At 41.1% G+C, this 15481-nt stretch overlaps 1 protein-coding gene across 1 annotated transcript; it reads left to right on the plus strand.

Annotated features, from left to right (window-relative positions):
* Positions 1 to 1647: 1647 nt before the first annotated feature.
* Bsg (immunoglobulin domain-containing protein Bsg) lies at positions 1648 to 11392 on the plus strand. The gene is made up of 4 exons (XM_073086318.1): positions 1648 to 1894; positions 6788 to 6947; positions 9383 to 9985; positions 10368 to 11392. The coding sequence occupies exons 1-4, from the start codon at positions 1825 to 1827 to the stop codon at positions 10378 to 10380; spliced, it is 846 nt and encodes a 281-aa protein (XP_072942419.1). The 5' UTR covers positions 1648 to 1824; the 3' UTR covers positions 10381 to 11392.
* The last annotated feature ends 4089 nt before the right edge of the window (positions 11393 to 15481 follow it).

Raw genomic sequence — 15481 nt, forward strand, 5'->3', positions numbered from 1 at the left:
CCCTTGGACGGCAATAACCACTTACCATCAGGTACCCGTGCGCTCGCTGCAAGCTCGTTTAAAAAAAGTATCTTCATTTTATAAATTATATTCATTGGAGATATGCGTAATATATTCTTAATCTTATTTTTATCAAGATAAATGAATGCATTTAATGCATTCAAATCAAATATTTTTTTTAATTCAAAATAGGTTCTTTACAGAGCACTTTTTGAATGTCAAAACAACTACCACCACTTCACAAGGTGTTTCGTTATGGAGAAGAAGCGGCGAAAGAAACTCCATACCACATATCTTTAAAAAAAAAATGTTTTTGACAATGTTAACTTAACGTAATGGTACATGTGGAGCTGGAGCTAATTCAGACCACACCGTTTCGTCAGTCAAATAATCACTTACTTTATAGTACGCTGTATTCATAGCGTTAGTTTAACGACATGTTTGAACTTTTTTTTGTGAAATTCAAAATGTGGTCGGGTATTTTATTGTAGTAGCGAATACAGTTGCCCATGAAAGATCTAGCCACCTTACATAATAATCTATGTTTAGGAATTGCTAATTTATTTCTATTTCTGGTATTAAAGTTATGGTGGTTACTATTTTTTCAAACATATCAGTGTGTTTTCTTACATACATAATATTTTCATAAATGTATTGACTATGCACCGTCAATATATTAATAGTGGGAAACAGTTCTCTTAGGGACTCACCACGCCGCAGACTATATATTGACCTTATTGCTCTTTTTTGAATAGTAAATATAGAGTCTATGTCAGCAGCACTACCCCACAGTAGAATGCCATAAGACATAATGCTGTGAAAGTAACTGAAATACACAAGTCTGGCAGTGGGGATGTCTGTTAACTGTCTATTTTTTCTGACTGCAAAAGCTGCGGTACTAAGTCTGCTGGACAAAGCAGAGATGTGGGGACCCCACTTGAGTTTAGAATCAATGGTTATCCCCAAGAAAACAGTTTCATTGACGAATTGCAAAGTCTCACCAGTTAGAGCGACATTCATCCCCGTATTTTATCGTTATCATTATATCGATATCAACTCTTGTCTGATTCTTAGAAGCTTTATTTGAAAAGTCCATACAAACTACAGGTATAGTTCGCGCCAAACTGCTAGTCCGTTCTGAATATAGAAATTAATGGCATCATTATAGCAAATTGTATGACTACACCTGCTCGTAACAAGTTTAGAGCGGACTAGCAGTTTGGCGCGAACTATAATTTGTATGGACTTTTTTTTGTTAAGCGATGGCTTCTCGGTCTTATGATCAGTTTGCTAATAGCAAGTTGTTGTACGTATTAAAACGGAAATTCAAAATGTAAAAAATAAAGATCGATTAATTTGGAAAAGGACAAGGATCAGGGAAGAAATTTTTGTTATTAAACAAAAGGAAAATGCAGATTACTAGTAACATTTTATAATTATGTTTTTACATATTTGTAGTTTTCGTTATTATTAACACTATTTATATAAGTATAGCAAGTTTGTTATAAATAGTACATTCGTAGGAAAGTTAAATATAACGTAATATATATATTATGTTGCTGTATATTATGGTGGTAATTCTTGTAACTCATTCATTTAATAAATGTGACAACACTGACAATATTTTCTAAACTTCAATTGTTCATTCACTGAAATTATTCCAATCATATTCCAATGCGCCATTTTGTGTCTTGCGCATACAAGTGTAGGTGTTCAGTTTTTTAATTTCAATGTAAAACGTGAGTTCAACTGCTTCTGAAATCAATAAATTGTTCATTTAATTCAGTTTTTAGTACGCGCATAAAGTTGTGACTGCTAGCAACCATGGGTCGGGCTTTTTATTGGCCACTAGCCCTTCTATTTTTAGCCAATGTAATTCCTTCTAAAGCACAAAGTAAGTACAAATTTATCTTTTCCAAATTCCATATATCTATACAAATATCATAAAGAATATAAAAAATATGTTATGTTTATGGAAACGAATACCTGCATGTGCCTGACCCTGTTTTGTAGGTCGATACAATTATGTCCTCGTTGGTGCCTGGAGTAGGTGATGTCATAATGGATGTATCGCTTTATCCCGCGATCTCATTATTACAGATAATGTGAATAGTCTCAATTCGATTCATTAAGATAATTACATACTTTTATTAATTCCGCGTAACGTTACTATCGTGTATCATTTCATTGATATAATTTTACTGTACTTAGATTCGTGATTTAAGTCATTTAGTTACATACCAATTTAATAAAATAATGTGGTATAGTTAAAAGTCGCTAAAGAAGAATCTGTATTGAATTCAGCAAGTCGTTTTTGATTTAAAAAGTAAATCTGATTTTGCTGAGTAAATCTCAATACTGCAGCGAAGCAGAGGCCGGAAGAGTTCATTGTTCTATTGGGTTTCATTATTAGTTTTATGAGTGTCAAGTTGCTTATCTTGTGAACTCAATCTGAGGTTTTAGCTTTTAAAATGAATATTAGATAATTAATTGACAATTATTACTAAATTCCTTAATAATAGAAATTAAGAAAAGACATTTCTTAAAATTTTAGTTGAGTGGTAATATTATGTAAAGGTTTAAATAGAGAGATACCAAGTCTTTTTAGCAGTAGCATATATAATACTTATATATTTAATTGGAATCACAAATACATCAAATTATATTGATATATCGACCCCTCCTACATATTATATTGTAAGTCACAAAAGTACCTTTACGTTTTTATTGCATATCTTGCCTTAATATTTAAGTGTTAGCCTTAATGTTTAATTAATGTTTAATTACGCGTAGAAAATAAAACATATATACCAAATTCCATAGAGATACCTGCAAAAATGCAAATTTTATTCGCATTTTAGCACATTCGAAACTTTGAAATGCTCTCCTGTAAAGTTGTAATTTTCCAGTTATGATATTGTACATAGGAGGGGTTGATGATATGTACATATGAAGATTTATAAATGTAAAGTATGAAATATGCATTAAAATGCATAACATTTAACATAAAAGAAAGTTTCAAGTAGTTTTAAACTCTTGTCTTCCTTTAAGACTACAGAAATAAGAACTAAATGTTCTTAAAGGAAGAGAACAGTTTAAACAGTAAGAACTAAATGTTCTTATTTCCGTATCAATCATTTTAGAAGTTTAGATTAGACAATAATTTTATATCCAACTTTACTATGTTCACTTATCAACTGGGAGATTTATTATACCTTTACTTTTATGGAGGACCTGGCAACCATCATTTAATTGTAGTATAGAATTTCATGCACCTCGCAAATTACTAATGTAATGTAATGACTCATTGAATGACTCACTTAACTCTTTAACTTATCCATGTGAAATATGGGTTGAGGTAATTGTTCATTACTTCCAATAACATTGCAGAGAACTAGTCTTGTAATCATAACCTTAAGAAATGCTAAAACATCAACATTTCTATGTATGCCATGGATAAAATATATCTCAAAGCTGTTGCATAGTGGATACAGTATACATTGACTTAAATTTTATGGCAAATAAAACTGGTATGGTAACTCAATTTATTGTTATGAAAATGAAGGATGTAATATATTTTTATGAAGGATCTAATAATAGTTACAAATTTTTTTTCAAATTTTTATACTTGATTTGTAAAAGATAAATTAAAAAAATATAGTTTTTGTATAAAGTGAAACATCCAATGAAATGAATGAATAACATTAAACAAAAGATATTAATATAAAGTATATTATTTATTATGTGATTTAAAAATAATGTATTCACAATTATTACAAGTCTTGTTTCCATAGATATTTCAATCTGAATGTAATAATTTTATATAAATCACTTTAAGAACAAGCATTTTACTAAAGTCATTTCATATCCATATCATAGGGGGGTGCATAAATTATAATTCCTCCATCCTCTGGACGACATCCATATTTCCATATCGGGTTTTCAATGATGTCAATAATCTAATCATGCATTGTCATTCCAACCAAATGTGTATGAAGAATTGCAGCTCAACTGGTTAGGGTTAACTGGTTTAAAATTCCATTGCAAAATTGTATCTCGTACATAATAATATGAACTAACAAACCAAGTTTAAAAAAAATACACAGGTCATTTGCTGTCCGTAAGTCTTAATTTCGATTTTGTTGGAGTTGAAACCACTTCCATTGAAGGTCTTCTTCAAGGATTTAAATTTATAAAAGTTGCCTATCATGCATTATATGTCAAAGGAGCTTTCAATGTAATATAAAATTATAAATAGCAATTTTTTTTTTTACGAAAAGACACTTTTATTTTACAAATTGCACAACCATGCTACTGGACTGAAGGTTATCTGAATGATATGAAAGGAAGCGCGATAAATTATGTTTGAATTGAAAATCCATTACATTTGTTCAAATTGTTTTCGTTCCAAAGTTGCATGAGCGTTACAGGCTGTAGCTTAAGCTTTTAGATTCTAATTTGATTATTTCAAATTAAAGCCACCCTTCAATTATAATTCACATAGAAATTATTCGGACGCAACCATGGTACTCGATCATGTAGGGGTACAGTAACGGCTATCAAAAACAAAAGTATGCTAGGCGAAGTAGGAAAAGTGTAGGGTTCGGAGGGCCAGAGGAATCTAGAAGGTAGCGGCGTGCGCAGACGCGGAGGCGGACTCGGCGGGCGCGGTGGAGACGCGGCTGTCGGTGGCGGCGGGCGAGCCGCTGGCGCTGGAGTGCCGGCTGCGGCCCGAGCAGCGCACGGAGTGGCGGCGCGACGGCGGCGAGCTGCCCGCCGACCTGCGCGTGGAGCCCGAGCAGCCCGCGCCCGACGGCCGCCTGGCCGCGCGCCTGCGCGCCGCCGCCGCGCGCCCGCGCCACGCCGGCCTCTACACGTGCTCGCGCGAGCGCGACCAGCGCGTGCGGCTGCTGGTGCACGCCGCCGCCGCCGCCCCCGCCGGTACCGCCGCTGTGGCGCCGCATGGCCGCGCTCTCTCGCCGCCGCTTGGCCGCTCGTGCCGTAGTTAGCGCGTACCTCTGTAGTTAGTGCGGGTATCGTAGATGAGCTCGCTCGATCGCAGTAGGCGAGCGCACGTGTACTCGTTGGTTCGTAGACTGTTTCGTTGTAATTAGTGTATTATGTATGTAGTCCTAGTGCTTGGTACCGAGCCGCGACTGCAACTCGAGGTGTGGATCGCGCGGAGGACGAGGCGGAGGCACGGGCGTGCCGTCGAGCGTATATGCGCGTTCCTACTAACAGATCGCTACCTAATTTTCTTCCGCAATTTAAAATAACTTTGAAATTTGTACTGTTTAATCGCAGTAAAACATTAATTCTACCTTTTTGATAATATTTATTTGCGTCATAATAAAGTTCTTATCAGCGTTAAAATAAATAATAAAGTCATCAGCGATCCTATGTATGCGGCTTGTTGTCTGCAGACACGTAAATTTTATCTTGCGCTATTATACTTATTATCTTTCTCTATCATATAAGTAAAATGGCTGGTTAGTCGGTTAAATATTTGCTTAAAACGTAATGTGATATCCTATTGTCGTTTGACGATCATGGTGGTTAAGTCTTCTTTTAATGTCTAATAACCGAGGTAGGGTTGTGAGCAATAATTAGTCTCAATACTCGAGTTTTTAAATACTATATAGTTGGATTCGGATGATGAATTAAGACCATTTATTACACAGGAGTATTAACAGGCCTCTTAATACTTATCTTCGAGCTCGAGCTTTGCGTAAGAGCTCGATCCATTTTCCTGCGCTCAAATCCTGTTTAAGCAATGAGTAGTGTTCAAGTTTTCTTCGTGTATTAATAAGACTACCAAAAATATAAAAAGTCAGAATTTTAATCAAATTAGTCCAGCCGCTTATCCTTTATATGTTTTTGTTGCTGAGACATTTTCTTTTTACATTTTATATATGAGTTTGTCAATAAGCGTCAAGTCTAATTAATTTTATTCTAAGTCTCGCGTCCTTTATTAGTCATGACGCTATTATACATATATTGATTGGGGCTCGGCTTGAATTTAGACTCGAGTGTCTTTTTAGCGTCTTGAGCCGTGTATAATTGTGTCCGGTCTTTTAAATTACAACTCGAAGACTAGTTACTTTACAACACAGGTAATGATCTAATGATGAAAATTCGCACCGCACGATTAAACGTTTGCGTCTTAAACCTTCATAAACAACAATTACGGCCTTATTCATAACCAATTGATTTACATTTGGATTGTTATTTGTATAGGTACGTTATAAAAATAATTGATCAAAGCAAAAAATACGTTTACAATGTCATTGCGCTCATTAAATATCCAATGAGGTTACAACGTACTGTCTTATAGATGCGACACGCGGAGAGCAGTAAAGTGTCTGCCCTCGGCGGGCAGGCGCCGGCCTCGGCGGAGTTCCTTGGCTTCCTCTGCGCGGTGGCGTACCCAGTACCCACCTCCGCATAACTTAATACATTATCATGTAATGCCTTGCAACAATTAAGATATCGCTTCGTAGATAATTAATTTGGAGTACTCACATTTATAATATGCCTTAAGTTATTATATACTTATTTAAATTAAATCCCATGTTCCCGCATGCCGCCTTGTATTAGATTACAAAAAGGAACTACAACTTTCGTCCGTTGCGATAGTTATGTCACTAACATGGTCGCGTCTTGCGGGAACTCAAAAGGAGTAGTCGGTCTCCGACAGTCAGTTTCGCACATGTGTGGCGAGTTGCAAGGCGGCACTCGGGTGTGAGTGGGCAGTGGAACGGTGCAGTGCATGCGCGGACGGTTGCAGGCGCGGCGGGCGCGGGCGCGGGCGCGGAGGCGGGCGCCACGACGGAGGCGGCGCGCGCGGCGGCCGGCGGCGGCGGCGCGCCCGACCGGCTGTTCGACGTGCGCGGGAACATCACGCTGCGCTGCACGCTGCCCAACGACAAGACGCAGGAGTACATCTGGTCAGTCAGCTTGCAGTACCCTCGTCGCTTTCTGCTTTATTGTAAGGAGGTAGTTAACGAGCATCCGGCTCACCCGATGGTGAGTGGTCGCTGCCGCTCATGATGACATGTGTATTCGAATTCAGATTAGGTTAGATTCCCACCTGAGATCGGTCACGTATGCTTTGGAACCTCTATGGTCTAAGTTAGAACGCCTCCGACGAGTTAATCTCCCTTACCACACCCTCCAAATCGGACCACAGCAGCACTTAACACTGGCTGATATTGGGCATAAACTTGTGTTAAAACTATTGACGTAGTGTAATCTTAGTTTAATTTGCCAACAACATTTACAGTTTGTTGCCAAAATTAATAATGAGAGTCATTACTCATTACATACTTTTTATTAAACTCAAAACCACATTCGTTGTCGTCATTCGCCATTATCGCTGTACTTATACTTGCTTAACGTTTGTTCATTAAATATGTAGTATGTACATAATTACTGCAAGGTTTATTAGTTCACTGTGATAAAGTAATGACGGGATGTTTTCAATTATTTATTGTTCGTTGGGTTTTCACTGTAGTTATAATCTTAACCAAGCAGTGGAAGTGTTACACTATCTTTTAACAGATTAACTTGTATTTTCCACTGGTTCATTTTACTTGTATGATTGTAACTCTAACAAAGGATTTAACGTAAATGTTATACGAAATAAATTTAAATAAAACGTGACTGGTTGATTGCGGAAAATAAGGAATAAATAATAATGCTCAAAGTACTTATGAAAGTGATATTAATTTTATAATATATAAAAATATTTATTTATTTAATACATATATAGGCTTAAAACTAACATTACAGGTAACAACCCCAAGTCGTTAGTGCACCTAATTTCAAATTATACAATTAATGCAAAAAACAATATCACAAATTCAATCAACTAAAAAAACAATAATTCAATGACATAATAACTATTTAATATATTAAATGGGTATCGTAAAAAAATCACCGAGAAAAATTAATTAAATGCAATTATAATAACAATTCATTTATAACAATGTCAAACAAATCATTATTTTATTTATATCTATACAATCGTAAATATGTTCAATAAAGCTCGTCATCAACCCATTATTGTCCCACTGGTCTCCTCTCGGATTAGGCCATAGTCCACCACGCTGGCCTGTTGGTAGAATTCATATACCTTTAAGATTTTTTTAATTAATCTCTCAGGTATGCAGGTTTCTTCACGATGTTTTCCTTTACTATTTAAGTAAGTGAAAATGAATTTCTAATACGCACATAAATTTAATAGAGGTGCGTGCCTGGGGATTCGCAATGAAAATCAACCATTGGGTATATTATCATTATTTTAACTTTGTTTTCCAAAATTCTTAAAAGCGACAATATTCATTGGTATCAGCAGCACGAAGTTACACTTCTTTAAGCGCGTTATGAAAAAATGATGAGACTGAAATTTTAAGATTCGTCACACGAAAATCACAGTATGAAGTTGCAGCAGTTGCAGTCTCGAAACAAAAGCTACCAACAAAATAGAAATAAAAATTCTCGCGCAAGTTGGCACCATCTTCGGCTCTGTTCATTGTTTTCTTATTCTTAGTATTTATCCACATGTTTCTATATTCACACACGTGTTTCAGTTTCATACAAGTGCGATTTTTATGTGCTGATAAATGATATTCAGTAGTGATTTAAATTCAATATTTCACACGATGTTAAAATGTACCAGTTCAAGTACTAGGGTAACATAAATTAGAGGAGGTCATTCTTTCAAAGATATTCCTATTATTATGCATCTCCCTCGCTCAATATGTGCAACAAAGTTTGAGTGAGACGCAAATACAGAAAACTGTTGGTTCTATTGATACATTTTATCTCGCTCACACCCCAATATACATGCTGACGTGCGAGTGAGACACAACATACGCAAATATGGAACAAAGCATACTGCCATCTATTGAAGAACTAAAGTACTTTTGAATTCATCAGTTATCGTGTTGCTTCAAATGGTGATAATAGATGTCGCTGTTAGAATAGTATGAGTTTTTTTAGTTTTCTAAGTACGTTTCTACGTTTGAGATCAACTGTCGATGTGTATTTATTATTTTTATTTGTGGTTTTTAATATCCAAAGAAGTATAACTTCTTACGCGCGTACATAAGTACACACATGATTATTTAATTTTCTTAGCAACTCTTTTGAGCATTTTCGCTATGATTTTTAAAGATTAGCCCATTCATGCTTAATTATTTTTGCCTGTACATTTGTGTATTATATGCACGAATAACGGAATACAATACACACAACACGGAACATAAAGAACATGATTAATTTAAGATGCTAAATTTACTTTTTCATTAGCTGAAATGTTAAAATCACTTCCTTAATCATGAACGAATACATGATGGATATCGGTGTGGGCGTGTTACAGGAAGAAGAACGATACGCTGGTGTCCGACCTGTGGGACCTGAAGGACCGCTACAAGCTGGAGCACGGTAGCGCCGAGTTCAAGATCGAGCGGTCGCAGGAGGACGACTTCGGCAACTACTCGTGCTCGCTGCCCGGCGCCGTCGACGAGCAGCGCTGGGTGCTGCGCGGCCGCCCGCACGTGAAGCTGCCCGCCAACAGCAACGTGGTCGAGGGCCAGAAGCTGAAGCTCGTGTGCAAGATGGTGGGCAAGCCGTACCAGCGCGTGACGTGGCAGTTCAGCAACTCGACGGAGGACAACTTCACGGACGTGGAGGAGGCGCTGGGCGGGCGCGCGGAGCTGGCGGCCAACGAGCAGGGCGTGCCGGGCGCGGCGCTGGTGCTGGCGGCGGCGGCGCGCGCGGACGCCGGCTCGTACCGCTGCAGCGCGCCGGACGCCGCGCTGCCCGCCGTCACCGTGCTGCGCGTCAAGGACATGTACGCCGCGCTCTGGCCCTTCCTCGGCATCTGCGCGGAGGTGTTCGTGCTCTGCGCCATCATCCTCGTCTACGAGAAGCGCCGCACCAAGCCCGAGCTCGACGACTCCGACACCGACAACCACGACCAGTGAGTGACGTCCCACCCTCGCCTTAAAACTTTTCGATGAAACGTTTCGCTGGATGTACGTTAACGGCTAAGGTTTAAATTCCAATAGTCCATATTCGTGAAATGGGCCATGGCCCACAGTTATCAACTAAACAGAATAAAATGGTAAAATGTAATGATTATAATAGGAACACCTCAAAACCATGCATCTCAATTTGATTTACACTGTGTATAATCTCCTTTTGTAATAATTTGAGGATGTACATTAATAAATATTAACTCGCTTTTTTTATAGATATACATTCATGAATTTTCTTTAAGTACTCAGTATCTTTTAAGTACTTAGTATCTTTCAAATGACCATTGCCTTTACTAATCCGCCGTGTTCTACTTTGCATTGCAGGAAGAAGTCGTAAGCGGAGCAGAGCGGAGCGCGAGCGGCGGGAGGGGAGGAGGCTAGTTGACTGCGACACCTTTGCCATAATGCGACAGTTTTCACTTTTCCACTGCATTTAGTCAAAATGTTATTTCTCGCCGACTATCTGCTAACGTAACAGAGTCGACCGCCGAATCGTTAATGATACGAGTACTTCCCCGCTATTATTAAGACGTTTACGATTATGTAGATACATATTTTTGTTACTTTTGTTATTTTATCACATAGTCTACGATGTATACTTGCCGCATGTCGATAAGAGTTCCGTATTGTTGACCGCTTTTATTATCAGTAAGATGTATCCGATTATCATTATCGTAGTGTACTTAATCATCTTAAGTCGTATAATTATTGACCGCAATGGACTATATAGTTTTTCTTTTGTCACATCCCTCTGATGATTTATAAAACATTTTTTTAATAAACTGTATTTTTCGACTATCTTATTTGTACGTTGCGTGTTCGAGCCTCGCCGAGTGGCTCAGAGCAGAGCACGTGAGGCGGGCGCGCGGCGCTGCCCGCTGTCCGCTGCCCGCGGACTGCCGGCCGCTATCCGCTGCCCGCGGACTGCTGGCCGCTATCCGCTGCCCGCGGAGTGCCGGCCGCTATCCGCTGCCCGCTGCGCACTGTCCTCTGCCCACCGCACCGCTTCGGTGCGACGTAGTTTGCCTTGACGAGGCGCATTTGTGTGTTCATAAATTTTTAAATAGAGCTGAGTTAGTAATTGTGACGTGCGGTCGCGCAATACACCTACATTGCATTATTATCAATGTTCGCCTAATTAGGTCCCATGGTGAGGTATTACATGTGCCGTAAAATTAATAATAATTAAAAAGACGTAACGCACTCGGCACTTTTATATTAAAGCTCTTTTTAAGTTAGAAAAGAGTATTTATAATAATGTATTTGAATTAAAATGTTCCGAACAGCGCGCCGCCCCACTTGTGATATGTTGCAGAGTGTATAAATACCAAATAAATTATTACGTTTAATTAATTGTATTATTTTCTATTTCCCTTTTAAAATTCATTCCAAAACACAACTTTCCAATATTTTTTGTAATATGGAAGTAGCAAACGAGCATGCAATCCGTCTGACGGTAAGAGGCTACTGCCGCCCTTGAACTTCTGTCATCAACCCCTGATAAGAAAGAGTCCAACTCCAGGTCTACCACAGAAGCGTTGCAATAGTCCAACAAACTTCTGTGCGTGTGTCAGGGGCGCCGCTGGCCACCATGTCGAAATTACCTCGGAAGTGGGAAACTTTAATGAACCCTTAAGAACAATGCCTTTAGTATCGATTTATTTATTTGCATGACAACAACAGTACGCAATTCTTTCTATATGTGTTAGGCTGTTTGTCCACTGCACCGTCACCGAACCGACACTGAGAACGAGATAATTTCGGGCCGATTTTAATTATGTCGTGACGGCGATAGTTTGTCCCATAGATATAGGATAATATATCTATGGTTTGTCCACTACGACCGATATCGGCGGTTTATTTTGTTCCAGCTGTCACTCGTGTGACGGCAGTGTATGGACAAGTTCCAATGTGTTTTACATTGCCGGCACATCGGCCCGTCAAAAACTCGGTGCCGATCTAGCTGTCGCGCCGATTACTCATCGATAGACGCATCACGCCTAGAATTCCGTCTCTGTTCACTTTCATTTCGCGTAGTAAAGATATCCACTAAGTTTTTTGCAGTAGCTATATTCATTATGACATCTCTTTCAATAATCTCCCGTCCCTCAATCTCTGCTGATAAATTGTCCGGGTTTAAAATATCTATTTCATTCTGCAAATCGTCAACCCTAACAGATAATACTCGTACTTCTGTTCGTACTCGTTAACTCTGTTAATTGAATATTAGTTAATTCCTTCAAATCTGAAAAAGTAAATAAACAATGTTTAAGTTTAGTAATTTGCCCCTTTGCAGAAGCTCTTTTTGTAATTAATTCTTTAACCCTTTTTTTTACGAGGGGGAATCCTTCAAAAGTTACCCTATGCCGTGGGAGCGACACGGGGTTATGTCGGATTCTTATCGCACTAAAACCCCCCCGGTGGCCGTCTTCGGCGCTGCGTTGTTTAGTCGCCTCTTACGACAGGCAGGGGATACCTTAGCCCTATTCTGGTCCCGGAACTACAGGGACACCGCGCCGGTGGGCGTTATGTATGCCCGCGGCGACTCCTCCTTCGAGCGGGTTCAACGCGCTCCCTAGTTCGCTCGGCGTCTTCCTTTGCGGACATTACTATGTCGCAGAAGGTGATCATGCCTTCCCAGGCTTCGCTACGCATCATCGAACGTCGATCGAACGAACGAACCATCGCCCCAACAATGGCCGCTGGAGACAGGTCCGACCCCACTTTTGACACGAGGATCCGCCGCTGAGACTCCCACGCTGGGCAGTACTGCAGCGTGTGCTGTGCGGAATCCTCGTGGTGCCCGCCTCCCTCTGTATTATGTTAACCGATATCCAGCCATGTTGGTTGGTTGGTTGGTTGGTTGGTTGGTTGGTTGGTTGGTTGGTTGGTTGGTTGGTTGGTTGGTTGGTTGGTTGGTTGGTTGGTTGGTTGGTTGGTTGGTTGGTTGGTTGGTTGGTTGGTTGGTTGGTTGGTTGGTTGGTTGGTTGGTTGGTTGGTTGGTTGGTTGGTTGGTTGGTTGGTTGGTTGGTTGGTTGGTTGGTTGGTTGGTTGGTTGGTTGGTTGGTTGGTTGGTTGGTTGGTTGGTTGGTTGGTTGGTTGGTTGGTTGGTTGGTTGGTTGGTTGGTTGGTTGGTTGGTTGGTTGGTTGGTTGGTTGGTTGGTTGGTTGGTTGGTTGGTTGGTTGGTTGGTTGGTTGGTTGGTTGGTTGGTTGGTTGGTTGGTTGGTTGGTTGGTTGGTTGGTTGGTTGGTTGGTTGGTTGGTTGGTTGGTTGGTTGGTTGGTTGGTTGGTTGGTTGGTTGGTTGGTTGGTTGGTTGGTTGGTTGGTTGGTTGGTTGGTTGGTTGGTTGGTTGGTTGGTTGGTTGGTTGGTTGGTTGGTTGGTTGGTTGGTTGGTTGGTTGGTTGGTTGGTTGGTTGGTTGGTTGGTTGGTTGGTTGGTTGGTTGGTTGGTTGGTTGGTTGGTTGGTTGGTTGGTTGGTTGGTTGGTTGGTTGGTTGGTTGGTTGGTTGGTTGGTTGGTTGGTTGGTTGGTTGGTTGGTTGGTTGGTTGGTTGGTTGGTTGGTTGGTTGGTTGGTTGGTTGGTTGGTTGGTTGGTTGGTTGGTTGGTTGGTTGGTTGGTTGGTTGGTTGGTTGGTTGGTTGGTTGGTTGGTTGGTTGGTTGGTTGGTTGGTTGGTTGGTTGGTTGGTTGGTTGGTTGGTTGGTTGGTTGGTTGGTTGGTTGGTTGGTTGGTTGGTTGGTTGGTTGGTTGGTTGGTTGGTTGGTTGGTTGGTTGGTTGGTTGGTTGGTTGGTTGGTTGGTTGGTTGGTTGGTTGGTTGGTTGGTTGGTTGGTTGGTTGGTTGGTTGGTTGGTTGGTTGGTTGGTTGGTTGGTTGGTTGGTTGGTTGGTTGGTTGGTTGGTTGGTTGGTTGGTTGGTTGGTTGGTTGGTTGGTTGGTTGGTTGGTTGGTTGGTTGGTTGGTTGGTTGGTTGGTTGGTTGGTTGGTTGGTTGGTTGGTTGGTTGGTTGGTTGGTTGGTTGGTTGGTTGGTTGGTTGGTTGGTTGGTTGGTTGGTTGGTTGGTTGGTTGGTTGGTTGGTTGGTTGGTTGGTTGGTTGGTTGGTTGGTTGGTTGGTTGGTTGGTTGGTTGGTTGGTTGGTTGGTTGGTTGGTTGGTTGGTTGGTTGGTTGGTTGGTTGGTTGGTTGGTTGGTTGGTTGGTTGGTTGGTTGGTTGGTTGGTTGGTTGGTTGGTTGGTTGGTTGGTTGGTTGGTTGGTTGGTTGGTTGGTTGGTTGGTTGGTTGGTTGGTTGGTTGGTTGGTTGGTTGGTTGGTTGGTTGGTTGGTTGGTTGGTTGGTTGGTTGGTTGGTTGGTTGGTTGGTTGGTTGGTTGGTTGGTTGGTTGGTTGGTTGGTTGGTTGGTTGGTTGGTTGGTTGGTTGGTTGGTTGGTTGGTTGGTTGGTTGGTTGGTTGGTTGGTTGGTTGGTTGGTTGGTTGGTTGGTTGGTTGGTTGGTTGGTTGGTTGGTTGGTTGGTTGGTTGGTTGGTTGGTTGGTTGGTTGGTTGGTTGGTTGGTTGGTTGGTTGGTTGGTTGGTTGGTTGGTTGGTTGGTTGGTTGGTTGGTTGGTTGGTTGGTTGGTTGGTTGGTTGGTTGGTTGGTTGGTTGGTTGGTTGGTTGGTTGGTTGGTTGGTTGGTTGGTTGGTTGGTTGGTTGGTTGGTTGGTTGGTTGGTTGGTTGGTTGGTTGGTTGGTTGGTTGGTTGGTTGGTTGGTTGGTTGGTTGGTTGGTTGGTTGGTTGGTTGGTTGGTTGGTTGGTTGGTTGGTTGGTTGGTTGGTTGGTTGGTTGGTTGGTTGGTTGGTTGGTTGGTTGGTTGGTTGGTTGGTTGGTTGGTTGGTTGGTTGGTTGGTTGGTTGGTTGGTTGGTTGGTTGGTTGGTTGGTTGGTTGGTTGGTTGGTTGGTTGGTTGGTTGGTTGGTTGGTTGGTTGGTTGGTTGGTTGGTTGGTTGGTTGGTTGGTTGGTTGGTTGGTTGGTTGGTTGGTTGGTTGGTTGGTTGGTTGGTTGGTTGGTTGGTTGGTTGGTTGGTTGGTTGGTTGGTTGGTTGGTTGGTTGGTTGGTTGGTTGGTTGGTTGGTTGGTTGGTTGGTTGGTTGGTTGGTTGGTTGGTTGGTTGGTTGGTTGGTTGGTTGGTTGGTTGGTTGGTTGGTTGGTTGGTTGGTTGGTTGGTTGGTTGGTTGGTTGGTTGGTTGGTTGGTTGGTTGGTTGGTTGGTTGGTTGGTTGGTTGGTTGGTTGGTTGGTTGGTTGGTTGGTTGGTTGGTTGGTTGGTTGGTTGGTTGGTTGGTTGGTTGGTTGGTTGGTTGGTTGGTTGGTTGGTTGGTTGGTTGGTTGGTTGGTTGGTTGGTTGGTTGGTTGGTTGGTTGGTTGGTTGGTTGGTTGGTTGGTTGGTTGGTTGGTTGGTTGGTTGGTTG

The sequence above is a fragment of the Epargyreus clarus genome, unplaced genomic scaffold (assembly GCF_041222505.1).
Source record: "Epargyreus clarus isolate Ecla_fem2 unplaced genomic scaffold, WU_Ecla_fem_2.2 ptg000024l, whole genome shotgun sequence".
NCBI classification, from domain to species: Eukaryota; Metazoa; Arthropoda; class Insecta; order Lepidoptera; family Hesperiidae; genus Epargyreus; species Epargyreus clarus.